This window comes from Aquarana catesbeiana, linkage group LG05 (genome assembly GCF_042186555.1).
Source record: "Aquarana catesbeiana isolate 2022-GZ linkage group LG05, ASM4218655v1, whole genome shotgun sequence".
Taxonomy (NCBI): domain Eukaryota; kingdom Metazoa; phylum Chordata; class Amphibia; order Anura; family Ranidae; genus Aquarana; species Aquarana catesbeiana.
The window spans coordinates 473335387-473360419 of NC_133328.1; the positions used below are offsets into that span (position 1 = coordinate 473335387).

Consider the following 25033-nt stretch of genomic DNA (forward strand, 5'->3'; position numbering starts at 1 on the left):
CCTACGGGGGATAACAGCGGGCGTGACGTCCGGACGGAGTGACGTCAACGCGTTTCACAAGACTAGGTTGTGTAGCTTCTTCTGGACATCTAGGTGGCGTGCGAGGACCCCTTCTTATTACCGTTCATTCCTCAGACACGCCCACCCTATTAATCTATGTGAAGGAGGTTTTCTCCGTCTGTGTGTGTCCACACTATCGTCCGCGGTTGGTTTGCTGCTTAGTATATATAACAGGATACAGTTATATATCCATGAAGTCCACGATCTTTTAACTATGCGGCCCATATAAATGGAGCTTTGATGGAAAAATCTATGCATATATTGAGTACAATCGGCTTCCCTATTTCCTGCAATGTGCCAACTGATCAGTATAAGTAACATTTCAGTATGTCCTTATTTATATTTTTTCTTATTGTATGACAGACATCACAGTGATTATAAAATTGGGAATATATTATGAACATCAATCAGCTCCAATGGGAAAGCCAAAGAGGAGGGGGAAAGAACAGGAATGAAAGGAAAGAAAATAAGAAGGGGGGGAAGAAAAGGAAAAAATAGGGGGGGGAAGAAAAGGAAAAAATAGGGGGGGGGAAGGGAGGGGGGAGGGAGGGAAAAGGGGAAGGCGATAAAAGTATGCATCCACATAGTAATTCATCTTTATAAGGCCATCACTAGCTATAATGTATTTGTGATGGTTTGTATTGGACTAGTACATTTTAAAAAAGAAGAAAGAAGAACCGGGCGTGACCAGGGGGTACCATCTATAAGCTATGGTACGTGTCTTATATCCCACAACCAGATGGAAGAGGGTGAATGGAGATGGTAATGCTTAAGTATGGTCCCGAAGTGGTGAGGGGGAGTATTACAAAGGCAGAAAGATGAACAATTGCCAAAATCTTCATAAAATAAATGATCCATTTATTCATGTTGCCAGGAAGGGCTGTAATTCAGTTCCGTGTTTAGGCCTGACGGAACCAGGGACCCCAAGCGGAAAATCCATCTTTTTTCTTTTTGTTGCAGGATTTGGTCGAAGTCCCCTCTTCTAGAGGAAAGGTTCAGGGCATAAATCCCCTTCACAAGCATGCCAGACAGTTTGCCCTGATGGTATTGGGCAGTGTCTGGCTACCGGTTTCTCAGGATTTTTTCTCTAGGATTTCCCTCATGTGTTCTCCTAGACGAATCCTAAACTGGCGCTTGGTCTTGCCGATGTAAATTTTTTTACATGGGCAGGTCAGCATATATATGACCCTTGTAGTTGCACAGTTAATAAGGCTTTTAATCTCAAAGCTCTTTTTATTGAGAGAATCACTGAAGGTAGTTGTCCTATGTACATACGGACATACCTGACAATGTCCGTAGGGGAACATACCCTTGCTTCTAGGGAATTGGGATAGCCAAGTACTGTCCCTGCTCCTAACATGTTCAGAGTGAACTAAGCAATCACCTAGATTTCTGGCCCTCTTAGCCACCATTTTTGGGGCAGGACCCACTATTTGAGCCATGCCTGGGGTATTCGTGAGGATATCCCAGTGTTTAGTCAGTATGGATCTGACCGTGTCCCACTGGGTCCCAAACTCGGTGATAATTCTCACCGGGTCCGGAGCGGTGGGAGGAGGAGGAGCATATTGAGAACTTTTAGTTGTTTTTTTACCATCTAGAAGGGAGGGACGATCACGTCCTGCTGCCTTCCGCTTTGCTCTCCTTAATTGTTTATGGGAGTATCCGCATTCCCTGAAGCGTTGATATAAATCGTCGCTTTCGCGTCTATAGTCTTCTCTGCTGGAACAATTCCGCCTAATTCGGAGGAATTAGCCAACAGGGATGCTGTCCTTAAGCCATTTTGGGTGATAACTGTCTGCCCTCAACAATGTATTTGCGGAGGTCTCCTTCCGGAAAGTATGGGTCACCAGAGAGAAGTCCCCTCTGCCAATTGATAGGTCCAGAAAGGAAATTCTCTCTCGGTCCCATATGTAAGTCAGTTTAATGTTTCGATCGTTGAGGTTCAGATAGTCTATAAATAGCGCCAGTGAATCCTGATCCCCCTTCCAGACAACAAACACATCATGTACATACGTGGCTCAGGTACATCAGCGAGGTGTAGACCACGTCCTCCTCCCACAGCCCTAAGTGAAGGCAGGCGTATGCCGGAGCCCAGGGTGCCCCCATGGATGTACCGTTAATTTGCTGGTAATTAGTTGACAGAAATTGAAAGAAGTTATTTTTTAGGGCAAAAGTCAACAGGTCCACTAGGAATTCATTCTGTGGTCCGTAGTTAGGAAAATATCTTTCTAAAAAGATTTCAACCGCTCTAATCCCCCAGTCGTGTGGGATCGACGTGTACAAGGATTCCACGTCGATCCCCACTAGGAGGAGCTCTCCCTGTATGTCAATCTTAGAGATTTGTCTCAGGACATCACCCGTGTCCTTCACATAAGATTTCAGGTCTGTAACCATCTCTTTTAGTAAATTGTCTAAGTATTTCCCAACTCTCTCCAGGGGACCCTTTATCGCTGAAACGATAGGTCTCCCCGGGGGATTTTCCAATGACTTGTGTACTTTGGGGATGATATAGAATACAGGTACATTGTATTCATTGACTACAAGGTAATTTAATTCCCGTTTACTTAGTAGTCCTGCCTCCCCGGCTAGTTTAAGTTTACTGTTCAGGTTGGCGACGAGGTTAGGGAAGGGGTTATTGAGTAATTTTTTATAGGTTGTGGTATCGCCTAACAGGCGAAACACCTCCTTCTCATAATCTTTTTCATTAAGAAGCACTACATTCCCACCTTTGTCACTCCTCTTTACCACTAGCTGTGGGGCTTCTGACAGTTCACGAATAGCTTTACGTTCTTCTGGGGAGAGGTTATCCTCACTCTTTAAGTTCCAGTCTACTTTGGATAGGTCAGTCTGTACCATATCCAAAAATAGGCTCAACCATCTATTTTTATTGAGTGGGGGCATCTTGGTAGATCTAATGTTAAGTTTCGACTGCCTTTTATGGGGGCCATACTCCATTTCCTCTCTCCTCTTTGTTTGTCTGTATATGTTCAATGTTCCCTCTGTCTGTGTTATTGTATTGGTCGGTTTAATATCACCGATCAATTTTATCAGGGCCTATTGATTATCGGTCTACGCTCTTCTGTCCTCATGTAATATAGGTCACTGTACCCCAATAAACATTAGTTTGGATATAACTAACTGGTTCGCCTTTCCTTTGAGCCCCACTTTTCTTTGGTTCCCCCTCTGTTTGGGACATTTTGTATTATAGAGAGCTAGTCACCTGACTCCTGACATGCGAATTGTATGTGGACAAACCCACATTCCATTCGCAAAAAGTAGAAGAAAAGCCTTTGAAAGGCGATTGTTATTTTGGATTTCTTCCATTTGCGAATAATCGCTCCAACAGTTGTCTCCTCACTCAGCTTCTTGCTGAAGTTCTTGTAGCCTATTCCAGCTTTGTGCAGGTCTACAATCTTGTCCCTGACGTCCTTTGACCTTGTCCACGATTGTGGTTTGAATGGAAGAAAGATTCTGTGGACAGATGTCTTTTATACACATAACAGGTTGTCATTAGGAGCACCTTCTTAAATTGACTAATCTGTGTACCACATGAGCACATACTGTAGCCAGTCTGTGGGAGCCAGAATTTATTGTTGGTTGGTAGGGGATCAAATACTTATTTTTACTCACTGAACTGCAACTCCATTTGTATCATGTGTTTTTTCTGGATTTTGTGTTGATATTCGGTCTCTATAATTTAAAATACACATATGACAAAAATTATAGACCCTTAATTTCTTTGTAAGTGGTCCAACTTACGAAATCAGCAGGGGATCAAATTATTAATTTTCGCCACTGTACATCCTTAATGATTGTGGGAAAGGATTTGAATGCAAGGCTTTTCTTCTACTTTAGGCTGAGTTCACACTATTGCGAATTGAATGCGGGTTTGTCCATATCCAATTCGCATGTCAGGAGATTGTGACCGGCTCTCTATGGAGCCGGTTCACACATCTACAGAGTGCAATGCATGGGAGTCCTGTGCGTCTTCTGGTCCCTTTCAGCCAGACAAAAATTGGACCTGAACGGTGAACAAGGACGCACACCGGACCCCTGTTGTGAGCCACTCCATACGGCAGTGTGAACCCAGCCTTAATAAAGGATGTCAAAAGCTGGTCCGTAGATGCTATTTACAACAAATGTCCTGCAGTCCAGCATTTTAACCTTACAAATATGAACTGACATGAGACATGCCAGAAATGAAACAGGAGGCTTCTAGCAAACTGTCACAACTGAATTTTAACACTACAGCAATCTTTTCCATACATTCTATAAAGTGAGTGATCAACTTCTATAGCACTTGGATCTCAAGAGATTTTTATCAGTCTAAAATAGACTGATAAAAGTAAGGTCAGAGAAGAATTGGATAGGCAGCACCACCAGTGAGAACACAGCTCAAGAAAAGGCTTCCAACCACTTATCAGTTTGGTCCTTAAAGAGGAACTGCAGTCTGCTCACATAATTTGTATTAAAAACATCTTTGCCATTCTGAAGCTTCCCACCAACCACTTTGTATATTTTATACACACTGCGATTCTGTACTTGCCAAATATGCTGCAGAAATCTCCCTCCACCAAGTCTGGGTGCAACCATTTTAACTGTGGGCAGCCGAAGCTGCTGCCTGTTCACTTCCTGGATTTACAGACACACACCTCCAGCTCTGCAGCTCTCATTGGCCCTCTTATGACTTATCCCCCTCCCTTGCTGGCAAACTCTCAACAGAGTGAGAGAGCTATGCATGAGTTCATAAACCTAGGCTTTTTACCAGACAAGAAACGGGAAGTGGGCTGTATAAGGTATTTACTGGCACAAAAAAAAAATGTTTTACTATCAAAGTTAAAACAAGGGCAGAAGATTTACCAGATGGAAAGTTGAAAAAAAATGATTGAAAGTCCGCTTTAAATGCAAGTGCATGCCAGAATAGTAAGCACCCTTTGGACATAGGACACTGCATGAACGAACAAACAAAAAAAAAAAAAAAAAAAAAAAAAAAAAAAAAACCACACAACAAACACACACACCCCGACAACCTGCTAGCCAAAAGGTCATTTTTTTTTTTTAACACAGCAAAGTTGTAGAAAGGCATCCATCCTCCTAGCACTTTAGAAAAAAGACTGGTGCATGTTTGTATTGGGAGGGGTTATCCTGAGCTGTTTACATTTTTTTTCTTTGCAAGTGTTCGATCCTCCTGTAGGGGGCAGCATAATTCAAAGGTAAGATTTCCTGTGTCCCTCAATGGACAAGAAAGAAATTTTGTTTTATGTGTGAACTTTATATCCAATGACAAAGTAGCTAGTGACTACTGAACATTTTCAACTGTTATGTATTTAATTTCTGTTTAGCCAAAACATTCTGTATTTATAATGGTATGTAATGAGAGCCATGTTGCAGAGGAGGCCTGAATCTGATTCTTATTTGTGAACTTCACTTATTCACTAGATTCTTATTCACTAGAACAGGCAGAAAGTTATTCAAATAAAAAAAGGTAATTGGAGACAGGGGATTGATCATATTTTTATTCTGAAGTCACTGAGATGCCAGCAACAACCTGGACCAGAAAGTCAGCTGAGGCTGGACACAGATGCGAAGATGCGAGTGTGGCCACGTTGTCAGTCATGGGAAGCAGCACTGTTACAATGAGGCAACACATATCCTTTTCTCCTTCCTGGCAGTACTGTCAGATAGGGCAAGGATGGCAAGTACTGTGGTATAAACCATGCAACGGTAACAATGGATGAGTTGTAGGTGTGCAATAAATATTTTTTGGCCTCGGTTCCAGAGATTGACAGTAAAAAAAAAAAAAATTATATTGTTTTAGCACCACTGTGCAGTGGCAGGCCATTTGGCATAGTCAGATTCAAATTTAAAAAATTTTAAGACCTGGTAAGAAAATATTTTAACTTGACACAATTTACTCAGTAGAAATGATGTGGATTCTCAAGCTCTGCAGGACATGGTGAATTGAACTATACAATTCACATCTTTGTCTACAACAAAAAGTTCAGGGGCAGGAGATTCTAACTGTGGAACATTTATTTCACACCTAAAAAAAAAAAAAAATATAATAATAATGACTAAAACAGCAAAATGTCATTATTGTTCAGTGTCTTCAGAAGCTGCGATTCGTCGGGGTCCATAAAGTAGAACATAAGCTATATGCCAATCTCCACCTCCAGACAGCCTTAGTATATCTTCAGGAGAGACAATGCTCACTTTGTCATCATCAAACTTAATCCATTCATCTAAAAAGAGAGAAGCAAATACAGTGTGTAAGAGAAGCAACACAGCCTCTTCAAAATACGCAACACATAAATGACATTTCCGCAGGGTACACACACATTTCATTGAACTACTATCACAGCTCAGAAAGGTATTTTCTTTAACACTACAGACAAAGGCATCAATATACAGTGGAAGGAGCCTTGCATGTATTGTCATCTGAGGCTTGGTGCATACATTATCACTAAACAGGCTTTGTATAGCGCCAACAGTTTGCACAGCGCTTTACAACATGATGGCAGACAGTACAGTTAGAATACAGGAGGAATCAGAGGGACCTGCTCGTTAGAGCTTACAATCTAGGAGGAAGGGTCAAGAAATACAAAAAAAAAAAAAAGGTAATAACTGAGGGATGAGATGGAGAAAAATCAAAGTACAGTTGTTAGGTGGGGGCAGGATAGGCTTCTCTGATGAAGAATCAGGAATGGTCTAAAGCAGTGGTCATCAACCCTGTCCTCAGAGCCCACTAACAGGCCAGGTTTGCAAGATAACTGAAATACATCACAGGTGATATCATTTGCTGCTCAGTGATTGCAGTATTCTAGTCTGCATCTCCCCAAGGTAACACATAAAACCTGGCCTGTTAGTGGGCCCAGAGGACAGGGTTGCTGACCACTGATCTAAAAGAAAACAGAGTTGGAGATAAAATTGGACAGATTGGGGTAGGGAGTTCCATAGGATGGGAGAGGCTCTGGAAAAGTCCTGGAGGCGAGCATGGGAGGAGGTGACGAGGGAGCTAGAGAACAGGAGGTCTTGGGAGGAACGAAGAAAATTATTGGGTTGGCATTTTGAGACCAGGTTAGTGATGTAGCTGGGGGCCAAACTATGGATGGCTTTGTAAGTTATTAGTATTTTTAACTTAATTCGTTGGGTTAGTGGAAGCCAGTTGAGGGATTGACAGAAGGGTTGCAGACACGGAGTGGTTAGTAAGGTGGATGAGCCTGGCAGCAGCATTTATGATGGACTGAAGGGGGAAAAGACTATGTAGAGGTAAGGCAATGAGAAGAGAGTTGAAGTAGTTGAGGCAAGAAATGATCAGGAAGTAAACTAGGAGCTTTGTTGTGTCAATGGTTAGAAAGGGGCATATTTTGGAACTGTTGCGGAGGTTGAGGTGGCAAGATTTGGACAGTGATTGGATGTGGGGGCCTAAAGAATAGATCAGAGTCCAGGATAACATCTAGTGTGAAGGAATGTGATGTACATAATAATCTGAAAATGTCTATTTTCTTATGTGCATACATATTTTTCTCCTTACTCATTATATAAGTATTACAGGTTTGCTCTGTTCCTATATTTTCTCAAGATGGCGGGTACACCCTACATCCCACACATCAGAAGAACGCGGAACTGAAGATAAAACCAAGGACAGCCAAACCTCGACATGAAGATTCTCCATTTTCTTATCTATCATAACCAATGAGATGTACCTATTAGACTAACATAGCAATGACGTATTTTTGTGTATAAAACATTAGCACCGCCTTGAATAAATTAGAAGTGTAAGAAGTAATCCTGCTGTGAGCGTGTCTCAGTTTTACTTTTGTATGCATGGATATCCACACTTTCCAATTAGAGACAGGAGCAGATAAGGTTAAGAGCTTCAATCGAGCTCAAGGTTAACAGCTGGTGCCAAAACCTGGGAGCTTCAGGCTACAGTCGAAGCCAGACTGCGATAAGGATTCGAGCGGCTAAACTGATAAGATAGGAGAGGGGGTTTGCGCAGCCCTAACAGTACGGTAAGTTTTTAATATTCTTTTAATATTCTTACCACTGTACGACTTTGTCTCTTGGTTGACCGCTGGATTCTGACGATACGCTGAGACTGTCTTAGGAGGCAGGAATTATTACCTCACCTGGGGCTGTTTTATTGAACCTGCCGATGGGTTTCTGCTGACTGTATTATCTGTTCACTGTCTGCCGTTCTTTGGGCTACAAAACTCAGCAGTCTAAAAGTGCTGCATGTGTGTTCTCCTCTCCAGACAAGCTGTCGGTCTCTGGGATGAGATGTCTTCTTGCAGCAGACGGTTATAGACGGGTTACTCGAGGTTTGTAGGACCTCTGAAGGTTCTCAGCTGCTGGAGCTTCGCAGTCTGAAAGTGTTACAGATGTCTCACCCCCAGACGAGCTGTTGGCCTCTGGGGGGGGGGGGAGGTGTAACAAACGTCTATAAACTGTTTTTTTTTTTTTTTTTTTTTTTTTTTTTTTTTAGGGGAGTTGCCTGCCTCTGTGGTTTATCGTAGCCTGCTGAAACTTTGCGGTTCAAAGAGTAGCATGTGTAATGTCCTGTCCTGAGTGTATTTGTGGTTTACTGTTTGCTATACACGAGAGGGGTTGGGGACTGGTGAAAGTCAGAGAAGGAGGCTAACCGAAGGATCTGTTGGGTCACAAGCCGTTGCTCCCCACTACCCCTGACGTGCTTGTACTGAGATTAACCATACATTACAGGGTTATAGCAGACAGCAGCAGCGAGGAACAGCGTTATGTGCCCCCACCCAAGGAATTTGTTGATAAGGAGCAGTGAGAAAGAATATTAACCCATTAGTTGTACGTATTCTCCTCTCAAGCCGTTAGCCGAGAAACAGAAGAGAGAGAGAGAGAAAGGAATGTGAAGAATGTGATACTGTGAAGAGAAGAGAAGATGTTGAAATAGTTAACAAAGTTGAACGAAGTGGCGAAAAATCAAGTTAGACTTACCGGTAACTTGTTTTCCAGGAGTCTTTCAGGACAGCACCTTGAGAGCGTGGCTCCACCCACTTGACAGGAAACACACCTCCACCAAACTTTAAAAGGAGGCTCCTTCCCACTTATCATCAGTAGTAGTAGAGAACCTCCGGCCTAAGCTGGAACACATAATCAGAATATGGTTAGTCACAGCATAGTAATTTAATACAATAAGGGCGGGTTGCTGCTGTCCTGAAAGACTCCTGTAAAACAAGTTACCGGTAAGTCTAACTTGATTTTTCCCCTAACGTCTTTCAGGACAGCACCTTGAGAGGATAACAGAGACTTACCCACTTAGGGAGGGACCACAGCCTGCAAGACCTTTCTGCCAAAAGCCTGTTCACTGGCTGACAGAAGATCCAGCCTGTAATGACGGACAAACGTAAGGTAACTTGACCACGTAGCCGCCCTACAAATCTGATCTGGGGTGGCACCAGCCATTTCTGCCCATGTAGTGGCCTGAGCCCTGGTAGAATGCGCTTTAATTCCCAGCGGGGGAGAGAGCCCCGACTGAGAGTATGCTGCTAGAATAGCTGATTTTAAGCCATCTAGCTATAGACCCCTTAGAAGCTTGTTGGCCCTTCTTTTTACCCGAAAAAAGTATAAATAGAGAATCCGAGGATCTAAAGTTACTTGTTACCTCCAGATACTGTAATAAAGTCCTTCTTACATCCAAATTGTGGAATTTGCCTTCTTTTTCCCCCGAAGGGTTAGAGCAAAAGGTTGGCAGGATGATCTCCTGCGACCTATTGTGTGCTGACGCTACCTTTGGCAAAAAAACCCGGATCGGTTTTAAGTACAATCCTATCTGTGTAGATAGTTAAAAAGGGTCTCTTAACAGATAGGGCGTGCAGCTCACCAATTCTCCTTGCTGACGTTATTGCAACTAAGAACAAGGTCTTAAGCGTAAGATTCCTTAGAGAGATTCTTTGTAGTGGTTCAAAAGGTTCCTTTGTAAAGGCTTGCAGGACCACTGATAGATCCCAATTGGGAAAGTGCTTAGCCGGAGCTGGTCTAGATCTGGTAAGTGCCTTGAAAAATCTTATAACTAAGGGCTCAGAAGAGATTGGTCTTTCTAGAAATACTCCCAAAGCAGCTACTTGAACTTTAAGGGTGCTGACTGACAATCCCTTGTCTGCCCCCTCTTGAAGAAATTCCAAAATTGACACTAAATTTTTTACTTTTCTCTTAGTCAAATGACAAAAAGAGTTGAAGACCTTCCAATATTTAGCATAGATTTTTCTGGTCACTATTTTCCTACTGGAAAGTAAGGTAGTTACCAAGGGTTGTGACAGACCTTTGTTTCTTAACAACTGCTCCTCAGAAACCAGGCCGTGAGGCTTAGACTGGCCACTCCCGGATGCTGTATTGGACCCTGTAGGAGCAGGTCCTGCCGGAGAGGCAGCCGCCAAAATGGTTTGACTGCCATCTGTAGAATGGTGGAAAACCATGCCCTCTTTGGCCAAAATGGAGTAATTAGGATTACTGCCACCTTCTCCCTCTGTATCTTCCTTAACACCAACGGGATAAGTTGGAAAGGAGGAAATGCGTAACCCAAATGGAAGTTCCAGGGCTGGATTAACGCATCTGTCCCCTGGGCCTTGTCGTTTCTGTGAATAGAGAAAAATACTGGGAGCTGTGTATTTTCCTGTGACGCAAATAGGTCTATTTGCGGTTGACCCCAGGCCCTGGTAATCATTGCAAAGATATCCGGATTCAGGCTCCATTCTGACTCCTGAATCCGCCTTCTGCTTAGATAATCTGCCACTACATTTAGGGTGCCTTTGAGGTGGACTGCTGATAAGGACCGAACATGCTTTTCTGCCCAAACCAAGATCTTTGAAGCTAGAAACCGAAGTGTTTTGCTTCTTGTACCCCCCTGTTTGTTTAGGTAGGCTATGGTAGTGGCATTGTCTGAGAGGACCCGGACAGGAGAACCTTGAAGGATAAGAGAGAAGGCATCTAAAGCTAAGGCGACTGCCTTTAGTTCCCTCCAATTTGAGGACCTCTTTGCCTCTGTCCGAGACCACATTCCTTGTGCGAAGTCTTGGTCTAAGTGAGCTCCCCAACCCCATACACTGGCATCTGTCGTTACCACTTTTTCTATTGGAAATGACCAGAGCAGGCCTTCTGACAGATTCTCCTGTCTTCTCCACCACCAAAGTGATCTCTTGACTTTGGTGGGTATCTTTACCTTTGCTTCCAGAGATTCTGACCTGTGATTCCATATTCTCAGGAGAAAGCTCTGGAGAGGCCTGAAATGTAACCTTGCCCATTGAATGGCTGGTATGGTTGCGGTTAGGGTTCCTAGGGATGACAACACTTGTCGGACTGATAATTGCTGGCTTGCCTGCAAGGACGCTACCACCTTCAGGACTTTCCCCTTCTTCTCTTCCGGGAGAAAAATCTTTTGTTCCCTTGAACAGAGCTGATACCCCAGGAATAGTATTTTCTGGGATGGAACGAAATTTGACTTCTGCATATTTATGATCCAACCCAGGGTTTCTCGATGACCTCGGGTCTTTCCGAGGTTGTCTAGCAGTCTTTCCCTGGAGGGGGCAAAAAGGAGTAGGTCGTCCAAGTACGGAATTACCGCAATCCCCTGCATGCGAAGAGGTGCAAGCGCTTCTGCCATTATTTTTGTGAATATTCGTGGGGCAGAAGACAGGCCAAAGGGGAGGGCCCTGAATTGCAAGTTCAGAACCTCTTTTCCCAAATTTATCGCCAATCTTAGGAATCTTTGGGACTGCGGGGCTATAGGGATATGCAGATAGGCATCTCGAAGGTCTATTGATGCCATAAAGCATTCCCTCGTCAATAGATTCTTGACCGTGAAGATGGAGTCCATACGAAACCTTTTGTATTGGACTGATCTGTTCAGCGGTTTCAGGTTTAGGATTAACCGAAAATCTCCGGATGGTTTCTTTATCAGGAATATACGGGAATAAAACCCCCGATAAAGCTCCCCCTGTGGGACATAAGTCATAACCCCCTGATCTATCAGATCCTTTAATAGGCTCTTCATTGCCAGGGATTTTGTTACATCTCTTGGAAGGTTTGTCACCAAGTACCTTTCTAGGGGGAGATCTGAAAATTCTATATTGTAACCCTGGGCTAGCATATTCAGAATGTACTGGTTTTCTGTTATGCTTGCCCAATAGGGGAGAAAGTCTTGTAGTCTTCCCCCTACCTGTAACCGACTGTCATTGCGTCTTGCTGGCTGACGCAGGATGGAAAAGGACATTTCCTCTGTCCTTACCCCTCTGCCCTGACCAGCTTTTCTTTTTCTCGAGACTTGTTCTGTTCCCGAGCCCTTTGACGACGAAAAAACCGTTTGACTGGTTGTTTCTTCTTTTTGACAGGAAAAGATTTCTTTTTATCTGCAGTCCTGTCCAGAACTGAATCCAAATCAGGGCCGAACAGTAAGTCTCCTAGAAAAGGGACCCCGCATAATTTGTTTTTAGATGCTGTGTCCCCTTGCCAAGTCTTTAGCCATAAAGCCCGTCTAACCGAATTAGCAAGGGCTGCCGCCTTAGCTGTCATCCTGATAGACTCGGCTGAGGCATCAGAGACATAGGCTACGGCTGCTGAGAGGGTAGAAAAGGAGTCAAGGATTTCTTGCTTAGGGGAATTTGCTATTATATGAGCTTTAAGCTGATTTACCCAATACTCCAAGTTCCTGGAGAAGCAAGTAGTTGCCATTGCTGGCTTAAGGTTGCCCATAATGGATTGCCAAGTCCGCTTGAGCTGTTGATCCATTTTTTTATTCATGGGGTCTTTTAAGATCCCCGTGTCCTCAAATGCTAGATCAGTAGATCTTGACACTTGAGAAAAGGCTGCATCAAGTTTTGGAACCTTATTCCAAAGAGCTGCTGGGTCTTCATCAAAAGGGAACCTTCTCCTATGAGCCCTAGAGAAAAATGGTTTCCTGATTGTTTCAGAAATCACTGCATGGACTGGAAAAGTACGGGACTTAGACTCACTAAGCCCTGCATACATCTTGTCATGTAAAGACATCTCCTTATGCTCTTCCTCAAGGCCTAGAGTAGCATAAATAGCCTTTAAAAGGCCATCCACCTGATCCAAAGACAATTTATACTTGGAAGACATATTTTCCAGCTCATCACTATCCTCATTCGATTCATTAGAATGGGATGGGGAAAGCCCTTCCCGGTTCAGAGGACCCATTTCCGCCTCTACTGCCGGGACTAACAGTGAGCCTTGAGAGGACTGTGAGGTAGTGGGCTGACTTGCAGATGGATAGGTGAGTGAGGATCTGAAGGATTGAATGGTAGCATCCAATTCCTTTTTGGCAGATGCGATTAGATCACTGCATGCGGAAGTGGTTTCTTCCCTCACCAAGGAGTCAATACATGCTTGACATAAAGCCTTTTTCCAGCCTTCATTTAACTTAATTTTGCATGAAGGACATTTCTTTCTAATCCCAGGGTCAGAGCTCTTGGCCTGCCATGATAAGGGAAAAAAGAGAGAGAAAAAAGACAAACCATCTTTTAGAGTCAGCCTGATTACTCAAGGTTGCTCACCACAGGTGCACAGTGAGAAAAGCTATCAGACTCATGTGCCCTGACAGGCCCCTCCGCCACCAGGGGGAAAAAATACCCTCAAACTTCACTAACATTTAGAGAGAAGAGGGCTAGAGAGAGACCCCACAGTAAAGCTGAGCAGAAACTACAGTCTGCTCCTTACCTGGGCCTTGCTGGTGCCTGTGCCTGTTCCACTCGCTGCGGTTCCTGAATCCATGCTGAGGCAGCAGCGTGATGCCTGTGGCGAAAACGCCGGTTCCGGACTCCAATAGCACCTGTGCGCCGGACCGGAACCAGCAATAAATAGGCACCAGACCTATTCCTCCCTCCTCCCCCTGCGCTTCCGGCGGAAATGACGCCTGGCGCCTGCTCCATGGATGCCGCCCCACTTCCGGATACCTCACATCCGACGGATGCAGTCCTCTGACTGCCCTTCCCAAGATGGCGGCGGCGTCAGGGAAAAAACATGTGCAGGCAAGAAAAAAACAAACAGAAATGCCTGACATGCCTGACGCCTCTGCCTGGGAGCAGCAATACCCGGAGCAGTCCTGGCTCTCCCCGAGCACTGACGAGGGAGAAGGAGCCCATCCACCCGGCACCCGTAAGCCTGTGGAAAATGGGAGGAATCGGCTCTCCTGAGGTAGGTAAAAATAGTGGAGTAGGGAGCCTGTTCTCTCAGGACAGAACCTTGAGAGCTCCAAACTCCCACATGTGTTCCTGCCGGAGGAAACACATAAACTGATGATAAGTGGGAAGGAGCCTCCTTTTAAAGTTTGGTGGAGGTGTGTTTCCTGTCAAGTGGGTGGAGCCACGCTCTCAAGGTGCTGTCCTGAAAGACGTTAGGGGAAAGTTATGTTGCTAAAGAAACAGGGAGAAAATTCCTGTGTGATAAAGAAAATTGGATAAAGGAAGTTTAGAAAGATGGCGATTGTACTATAGTATGTATCACAGAGTTGATGATATGTGAACCACCGTGCTATGTTGGAACTTGAAACAAAAGGAGGGGAGGGACAGCACCGCCCTCCGCCTCACAACCACTCCCTTCTCACCACCCCGGCCCAAGCACAACCCACTGTGTCAACTCCGCCCGGCGGCCCTTAGTACACTCATGCCTTCACTTTCTACCCAGCCCAGTGCACTTCCTGCCGGCAGCCATCTTGGTACACCCAGTAGGCTCAAACACAGCCTATGCCCAGTCCTCTCTTTTTTAAACCAGGATGGTTCATACCACACACACCTGTCTTCCCCAATACAGGGGCATTACATTCACAGGCCGGATATGTTGATGAAGAAGCGTCTGAGTGGGAAGACCAACAACAGGCAGCAAGGCCACCCGCTGATTTAACCCCCAATCCGGCTCCGGACTCACAGTTCCAAAAGGATCTCAAAACACATGCTGGCAACCGTAAGGAACAGTGCCCCTTCCCAGCCCCCCGCCCCAACAACAGTCTCGATTACCAGAAGGGGCACCAGTGATGTATGTCGCTTTTACCCCATCACAAGCAGTGACCTTAGTGAAAAGTCTGCCTGACCCAGAGAAGCAGCAAATTCCCTTCTACCACAGGATAGTGCAGATACAAGAAACTTACTCAGCTGCCTGCAGAGACTTGATCAGCCTATGCCAAATCAAAGCAGGACATGTCTTTTGGAAAGTCATGCAGACGGCCTTCAATGATGCCTGCCTGACAGGTGCCACTTCCTACACCTCAGGCGTGGAGTTCTGTGCACAACTCCACAACTGGGCAAAGGAGAAATTGACGGATCAGACCATCACAGTCCAGGATATTACCCAAGATAAAGGGGAGTCTGTGAAGAAGTATCATGCTAGATTTATAAAGGCGCACACATACGTTATCAACTGCTTTTGTTTCAGGGCTCAGAGAGGATATCACAAAAGGCCTGATGGTGGCCCGCCCTGAATACCGTTCAATGTAAATGTCTGATTTATTGTTGGTGACCAGAGGTATAGAAAATCAAAACGGTAAAAAACCAACGTCCCTCATGGTAACCCATGACTCCGTCAGTGATGGGAATGGTCAGATCTGACACCAGAGGATGCAGGATTTGCACAGTGAAGATACATGTGATGAGTTCCCAGCTTACGGCTTCACTTCAGATATACTGTTTGACCGACCACCGCAGACGAGATCTAAGGCAGCTGCCCATCAGATATTCATCCAGGCGTGTCTGACCCCCTGTAATTAAGGGGTCCATCCTTTCGGTAAGCGTACCCATACGATTTTGTATATGACATCTGAGACGCAGGAAAAGGGGACCAGTCTTTTTGTGCTAAGAAGAATTTAATATATGTCTTACTAGAGGGACTTTTTATTTAATGCTTTTAACAGTTTGCGCTGCACTTTCATTTGTTTAGTTATCTCTTCCAATATGTTGATGACCTTTTCCTTTGTGCAGCTGACTTACCCCCTGTTGAAGTCACCTCAGAAAGCCTTTTGCGCTATCTTGCCAACCAGGGGTGCAAAGCCTCAAAATCCAAATTGCAGTGGTGCTCAACATCTGTCATTTTCCTTGGACACTGTTTGTCCCATGGGACAAGACACCTCACTGAAGACAGGGTGAAAGTAATCTCTGACATCCCACTGTCACAAGGCCAGAAGTCCCTTCATGCCTTCCTTGGACTAATTTCCTAGTGCGGAGCATGGATTCCAGAAGCCTTCCTACTGATGCTCTGCAATCAGACCCCTTCCAGATGTCTCCTGAAGAAATATCTAATTTTGAGGCCCTCAAGTGCGCCATCCCCCCGGCGCTAGGGCCCCCAGTTTATGAAAAAACGGTCAAGCTCTTTGTATCCGAATGTCTGGGACATGCTGCAGGTGTACTCACCCAATCACATGGTATTAGCCTACGCCCCATAGGATATTATTCCTGTCGGCTGGATGCGGTAGCAAGAGGAGTCCTATTATGTCTGTGAGCTGGCTTTGCTGCACAAGCCTTGCTTGACAAAACTTTGAACTTGGTCCTCGGACACTGCCTCGTTCTGCTTGCTCCCCATGACGTTGTTGCCATATTCAACCAAGATCCAGCCAAAACACTTGTCCACTACCAGACACTTGAGACTCCTGTGTTCCCTCCTACTGGACAGCATTACTCTATTAAGTTGTCAAAATACTGAACCCTACCACCCTTCTTCCACTTCTTGAGGGGGGAAAGGAGGAGGAATAGAGTCTTGACTTGTCACCCCATGACTGCATCGAACTAATGTGGCTGGAAACCACGCATCTCCCCCCTGTAAGTGAAATACCTCTGCAGAATTCAGACCTAACAATTTTTGTTTGCTGATGAACGTCGCAAATACCACACAGGACACGCAGTCACCACTGAAAACACAGTTCTACAAGCTAAAGCCTTACCACCGGTGATGTCTGCACAGGAGGCAGAGCTGCAAGCGTTTACTACAGCATGTAAATGCGCAGAGGGAAAAAGAGCCAACATTCATATGGACTCAAGATATGCTTTCAGCGTTGCCCATGATTATGGTGTTATCTAGAAGGACAGAGGATTCCTGACGGCTGCAGGAACACCTGTGAAAACTTGATGGATGCCTTGCTTCTCTGAACCCAAGTGACTATTCTGAGTAAAAGCACACGACAAACTGAACTCAAAGGAAGCTCGAGGCAATCATCTAGCCAATTCAGCTGCCAGACAGCTAGTGGTCCACGGGAAGTGGACAGCAGGGTGGTAGAAGACGACCACCCCATCCTTACAGACTCTCCCAGTGGACAGAGATTATCTAAAAGAATTACAGGAAACAGCAAGTCCGGATGAGAAGGAAAGCTGGAAACGGAGAGGAGCAACTCTCAGAGATAGACTATTCGAGTGCAACAAGAAGCCTTGTCTACCCAGGAGTATATACCCAGCCGTGGTGCAATGGGCACATGGAGCTGCCCACTTGACAAAGACTTTTATGAACTCTCTTATCAACAAGTGTTGCATCAAGAGTTACTCCACTGGCCAACAACCTCTGCAGATCATGCATTAACAGCACCAAATGAAACCCAGGTCGAACAGAAGAAGCACAGAAGAAGCACCTGGTAAAAGCTCTTTACCCCTTTCCAGAGGATACAAACTGATCATTCTCAAGTGCCAAGAAGTGGCAGATTCGAATACGCCCTAGTGGAAGTGGTCATGACTGCCAGGACCACAGCTAAGAAACTACTGAGTGAGATAGTATGTAGATTTGGGGTCCCAGAGGTGATATTGAGAGATCAGGGCCCAGCCTTAACAGCAACCCTTACAAAAAGAGATTTGGGCAGCACTGGGGGTTCAGTCGGCACTACACACCCCATACCACTCTCAAAGTAGCGGGAAGGTAGAAAGGAGGAATGGGACACTAAAAAACAGGATGTTAAAGATGGCCCAAGAGACTAACATGAGTTGGCCAGACAGTTTGCCCATTGCCCTGTTCAGTGTCAGACACACCCCCGGGGGAAACATGCCCTATCCCCTTATGAAATTTTGTTTGGTTCAGCTCCCAGACTTGATTGTTACTTTCCACAACAGTTACAGTTGCAGTCTGATGTGTTGACCAATTATGTAACCACATTATCACGAGAATTAACCTGAATGCATGTCCAGGTGTTTTCTTCCATTCCAGATCCTGAATTAGATACAGGGACACACCAACTACTGTCTTGAGATCCTTGAGACAAGATATGATGGCCCATTCCAAGTTTTGCTGACCACAGCCACCTCAGTCAAGTTGGCTGGGAAGAACACCTGAATGCATGCTTACCATTGCAGGAGAGCGTGTTTACGGGTGCTGCATATCCTTTTTCTGTTTGATCTAGGGGGGAGGGGCCCAGGAGGTGGACATCACAAAAACGATAACATAATTACATTTTGGTATAACTCTTCAGGTACACATGTGACCACCTTTACCTTAGATTACTGTGAGATAGTACCTTGTCCGTTTGACCCTTCATGGCAATGCCATTGGTACAGCGACATCACCGACGGTAAAGATATATATGTATGCCACACAGACAGTTACTGGGGACAGAGTTGTGGGGGGGGGACCAGACTGGGCGACCACAGAGTGCATTAGACAAGAAAGATGAAAATAGAAAGCCCCTGATAAGCAGAATGACTTTGTGGAAGACAGGTATTAAACCGGGTCCAGTCCCTTGGTAATGTGTATTGGATCTGGGGGAATTTGAAAATCAGAACCAGATTAGAGGGAATCTGGACGAGTGAATGTGTCCTTGCAAAGGTCATTATGCCCCCCCATATCCTAACCGAAGATACCCCTGATACATACACTGACCCAGCACACAGAGGAGGAAGCGAGCAGTTCTCTCCGGAAGCTTTGACCCTCATGTATACATAGATGTCATAGGGGTTCCAAGGGGGGTCCCTGATGAATTTAAAGCCAGGGACCAGGTAAAAGCTGGTTTTGAGTCTTTGATCCCCATAATAACTGTCAACAAGAATGTAGCTTGGATTAACTACATACAGTATACTATAACCAACAGAGATTCGTAAATTACACTAAAGATGCCCTCCAGGGAATTGCTGACCAGTTAGCCCCCACTTCCTACATGAAGTTCCACAACTGGATGGCCTTAGACATGGTGTTAGCTGAGAAAGGAGGCGTTTGTAAAATGATAGAAAAAACGGGAACCTGCTGCACCTACATTCCTGATAATACTGGCCCAAATGGTAAGGTTACTCTAGCTATAAAGAAATTAGAAGATCTGTCACTGGAGTTGAAGAAGAACTCGGGTATCACAGATCCGTGGGATCAATACTTTAGCTGGATGAGTTGGTGGCAGAAGGTGCTCGCCCAGATAGGGGTAACGGTATTAATAATCCTGGTTCTTTTAGCCCTGATTGTATGCTGTATTCTACCTTTCGTAAAAAGTTAATGAGCAAGGCTGTAGACAATAGCACACCTACATTTCTCCACCAAGAAGAAGAGGACCCCCTTATGATGGAAGATGACAAACCCTTCACTCCTCTACAGTCACTCCCTGTACAAAATTTCACAATCCTATAGGGTTATAGGGATAGATAGCGCCTGACTGCACCTCTCCAGCTGTATCGAGGAGGGAAGTGAACAGTTGCTGCCCAATTCTATATACAGCCTAAAAGAGTTGCTGAGGACAGGACAGAGTTGCTGAGGGCCAGGCGAAGTAGGACCTTTAGTATTAGGGACAGAAAAGAGAAAATAGCCATTTTAGGGGGGGCTGTCAAGAAATGTGATGTAGATAATAATCTGAAAATGTCTATTTTCTTATGTGCATACATATTTTTCTCCTTACTCATTATATAAGTATTACAGGTTTGCTCTATTCCTATATTTTCTCAAGATGGCGGGTACACCCTACATCCCACACATCAGAAGAACGCGGAACTGAAGATAAAACCAAGGACAGCCAAACCTCGACATGAAGATTCTCCATTTTCTTATCTATCATAACCAATGAGATGTACCTATTAGACTAACATAGCAATGACGTATTTTTGTGTATAAAACATTAGCACCGCCTTAAATAAATTAGAAGTGTAAGAAGTAATCCTGCTGTGAGCGTGTCTCAGAGAGTTTTACTTTGTGGATATGCATGCATACAACTTTCCAATTAGAGACAGCAGCAGATAAGGTTAAGAGCTTCAATCGAGCTCAAGGTTAACACTAGCATCTTGGCATATGTAGATGGGCTGATAGTTGTGCCATTGATTTTGACAGAAAGATCAAGGGAAGGGGCACGTGGGGGGAGGAAAGAATACAAGCTCAGTTTTGGATAGATTGAGTTTGAAGAAGTGGTGTGACATACAGACTGATATGTCCGTTCGTAAATTAGTGGTAAGTGAGGAGACTGAAGAAGTAAGCTGAGGGGTAGAGAGATCAATTTTTGTGTCGTCAGCAAAGAGATGGTCTTGGAAGCCATGGGAGGTGTAGATTTAAAATAGGAGAGGCTCAAGAACAGAACCTTGGGGGGGCCCAAACAAAGAAGAGGAGAGGAGGTAGTAGAATTGAAAGGAATGCTAAAGATGCAGTTGGAGAAGTAGGAAGAGAACCAGCAAAGAGTACAGTCACGGAGACCAAAGGCGTGGAGTTTATTGAGGAGGAGGGGTTGGTCAACCATATCAAAGGCAGCAGAAAGGTCCAGGAGTAGGCGTACAGAATAGTGTCCGTTAGTTTTGGCTGTTAGTAGATCGTTTGTTAGTTTGAGGTGGTCAGTTTCTGTGGAGTGTAGAGGGCAAAATCCAGACTGAAGGGGGATCAAGAAGGTTATTCTGGGTGATGTGGTCGCTCAGTCAGTTGTAGACCAGACGTTCAAGGAGTTTGGATAAAAAGGAGAGCAGGGAGGGGCATAAATTGTTAAAAAGCCCTCACTGGACCCCACCAATTTTAAGTATGGGGGTGACTAAAGCATGTTTTAGAGAATTGTGGAAGATTGAAGATGCAAGATAGAGAGTGTAGACTAGAGCCAGAGGGTGACCGTAGCATTTGAGAGGGAACAGGTGGTTAGCTGGATGCTAGAAATCTCATCTATAGTGGTGGGGTTGAATGAGGGAAGTAATGATTGTACCTGTGGGCATGGAGTGTTAAGTGGAGAAGGCATCTGTACAGAGGAGAACTCCTCACAAACGGTATCAATCTTATGTTTGACGCGATTAGCTATCTCCTGGGCAGTGAGTGAGTTAGTAGGTGGAGGCAGAGGAGGACAGAGTAGAGAGTTGAAGGTACATACATGTGCTCAAAGTGCTGGTCAGTGTGCTGTAAAAATGAATACAGACTGCAGTAAAAGTGGGAGATGCTGCTGTGATCCACATTCATTTGTATAGATTTCTTGAGACGTAAGAACAGATGGCAGACAGATTGCAAGGGTGCTACAAGTGCTCTTACATCCAGTATACAAAGCCCTTTAAAAGCTGCAATTAAGCCTTACCTTCAGTCTTGCACAGGCTCCTCTCCTGTACTGAAATGGCTTAGTCTGATTTCACTGAAAGCTTTTCAGAGTGTGCATTAGAAGCTGCAGAAAATCAGACAGCACCCACCTAATTTCCTGGTTGGAGGATGCCCTTTCCTCCCTAGCTGAATGGTCCATGACCCGCCTCTTTCATTCACTGGATGAAACGTAAATTGATTGAAAGAATTTCAATCATGGATCAGCATCACATGAGGGATTTACCTTGGGCAGTTTTGCATGCAAATGCAGTCTGCTCAGGAACTGAGCGATCATTGGTTTGATTGCTCAGTTCACAGGGTAGAGCCGGCGAGGGACAGCTGCAGCCAAGATCGGTGCTGCAGCCATCTAGGCGAGTATGTTTTTTTCTTTTGCTATTCCTGAACCTCTCTTTTAAATTCCATCCTTTAAGACATTGATATTTGCAGATGTGCCAGCCCACTGCGTGTAACAGGGCTGAGAAGTACTGAGGCAGGTGTTTTCAGGAACCCATGTACAGCACCCTGCTAGTGCCTTCCACCAGCCACAAGCTGCCTGCATTATATAGAGAAGCACAGAGATCAGACAAATAAGTCTAGGAAGCAAAATTTAAGCAGATTAAACATCATATTTAGGCCAGATCAACATAGTTTTTCATTGAGACAGCATGCTGCTACCAAAAACATACCTGATAAAGACACTGTATTTTTAGTGTGGATTACAATTATAAATGTGTGAAGATAACATGGCGACCAAACATAACATGAGTATGTACCCTAAAAAGAAGAGAGATTAGGCAGCTGCAGGAAAAGTTACCTTGTTTCCTTTTAACCCATGAAACATAGTGCCCTGATGAACTTGATCTTCCCTGGTGTGTAAGAACTGCCTGCAGTTCATAGTAACCACAATTATTAGACCCAACATCTACAAAACAGAAAGAAAGAAATATTTGATTTGTTACATTTATGCCCATTGTCCAAGAACATAAGTCACCAAGAACATTACAAATAGTGTAGCTGCTGACTTTTAATAAACATGCACTGGCCAGTTCAGGCATCCAGTGCTGCCCTCACCCAGGCCAGTGCTTCATGGATCTTGGGGTCCCTGGCACCATCATCGGATGTGGGAATTCAGCTGTGGCTTCTTGGTGCTTCCCCACCAGCTTCCTACTGTGAGTGTCACTGAGCTCCCTCAATTAACCTGCAGGAGATTGCGGGGGGGGGGGGGGTTGCTTCCCTTTTTAGGTGAAGTTCTGACTTAAGAACACAGAGCAGATTGTTTGCACCCCTTTTGTTAATGAACAGGATCTGCTTCTCAGTGTAGAAGAGTGGTGCAGATTTTATGCTTGCTCCACTGTTCTAAACCCCATTGAGTCTGAGCGGCCATCCCCAACTCGGAGAACCCCACAAGTATTCTTATATACAGCAGCTTATCTCCCAATGTTGCTACACTAATATTGCTTAGATTTAGCGTCTCTGACCTTTCCAAATCATACCTTGCTCATCAGTTGTTCCATTCGATGTATTTTGTAACTATACATTTTTTTCTTGGTAATGTAAGTCTCTGAATGCATTTTTTGCTAAAAGTTGCCATTATAAAAATGTTTGTCACGTCTAGCACCTCTGAAATATTAAAAAAAAGCCACTTTTCATCTAGTTTTGTTCTTGTAATGTTACCAAATTCTATTTGTAATAAGTTCTTACCTTCAGGAAAGGCAAACGGTTCATATTTAACTTCTTTTTGTGTCCCTTGATTAACCTACAATACACAAAGGACATTAAACAAAAAATATTGTCTAAATACAAGAAGCATGTGCACTCCTTTATTCTTGGTGCGCTTTGTAAATTTCTTCTACATCTGTACAGGACTTCTGTAATAAAGAGGTCACTGTTGTTCTCATTTTGCAGACACACTGGTCTTGTATGTTACTTTTCAGCAGGCAGTCTGTAGTGGGTGAACCTGCTGGGTCTGCAATCTACACAGGCTATGTGCATCTCATTGATTAGGTCACTACTTTTACAATGTGATATTTCAGTTCCCAATACAACGTGGTGCACACAAAAGCAGATTAATAGCTTTGTGGCTATTGCGGAATATATTTAAATATTGTGCCAGTAGTTCAGCTTTAATTTATATTAAAAGGATAACACCCTCCAAAATACTGGTATTTCAAGGTGGAGTGGTTAAATCCAATTTGAATCATACTCTAGCTAAACGTACACTAGACAATGTATAACAGACTTCTTCCACAAAACTGCCACAGCCATTACAAAGCTAAAAATGATTTACCACAGTCCTGAGGAATCATCTAATTTCAGCTTGAAGTGCCAGTTCACACTGCTGCGGCTTGTCATGCGACTTGAGTTCAAAGTCGCACCCCATTAACGGCAATGGAACCGGTCTAATCGGTGCGACTCAGAAAAAAGTTCCTGCACTACTTTTAAGCAACTTGCACTGCCTTCTGTTAATGAAGTCGCGCAGGAGGTTGGCTGTCAAAGCCAAGTAGATGTGGACCAACACTAGGAGCGAATGAAGACAACTACTGCAGTGAGATTCTGTTATTACAGTCTGTGAGCAATACTCAAACCAAACTTCGTACAACTAATCTTACGAAAATAGTTGATGACTAGACAAATGTTGTTCGAAAATACTTCAAAATTTTATTTGCTTTTAACATCCAATTTTGTAATGAATGGACTTTTCTGAAAAAAAAACACATTCAAATGTTGGAAATGAATTTGGTCAAGAAAAAATTTCCATTCAGCTTCCTCAAATTGCCTCATCACTGGTTGAAAATGAACATCGATTTGACCCCACTTACAATTAGAAAAAAATCAAACGTTTTTACAAATGAAACATTTCAAAACAAACCTACTAGCATATAGCCAGCTTAAAAAAGAACTTGAATAGTGAATAAACCTGTACAATAGCCCTCTATAATTAGTTAAGGAGGAGGCATCCCAGAAACCGTAACATCACTTCCCTTTAGCGTTTGTCACTACTTACTAAGACTACAAATCCCATCATTCCCTGGGATTTAGAGTTTAAATGTGTAGCAATGTTGGCAGGATTGTAGACCTGTGTGGGACAATTTAAACTCCTGGGTCCGATCACTGAAGCAAGAGGTGGTGGAATCACGTCATTGCTCGGTTTACCAAGAACTGCAATGGGGAATGTACAAGACCAATTGCCAAGGGAATAGAGGGCACAGCAATCTAATGAACACTATATAAGGGGATCAGAGGGTTTTCCACAGAACAAAGAAGGGTGGATTACTGACTGCTAAGGGGACTGTGCTCTGTAACACCAAGGAATTTGTTAAAAGGCATGGAAGCACCTGTATACATTATAGTATAACATTTCTGCCCGGAGTTCAGCTTTAAGACTGAAATATAGCATCATGCTACATTACTAGAAAGCACTAATGCCTGCATACAACTCTGGACACACAGCTTATCTCAAAATTATTCATACTTTATAAAAATTAAGACACTGAACACATTACTTGAATATGTATAA

At 44.1% G+C, this 25033-nt stretch overlaps 1 protein-coding gene across 1 annotated transcript in view; it reads right to left on the reverse strand.

Moving 5' to 3' along the window:
* Positions 1 to 5561: 5561 nt before the first annotated feature.
* USP14 (ubiquitin specific peptidase 14) overlaps positions 5562 to 25033 on the reverse strand; it is an 81508-nt gene continuing 62036 nt past the window's right edge. The window contains exons 14-16 of the mRNA XM_073631443.1: positions 23218 to 23272; positions 22331 to 22438; positions 5562 to 6302 (exon numbers count right to left, since the gene is read on the reverse strand). Of these exons, the coding sequence (XP_073487544.1) occupies positions 6154 to 6302; positions 22331 to 22438; positions 23218 to 23272 (312 nt within the window). The 3' untranslated portion in view covers positions 5562 to 6153. The remainder of the gene's footprint in view (positions 6303 to 22330; positions 22439 to 23217; positions 23273 to 25033) is intronic.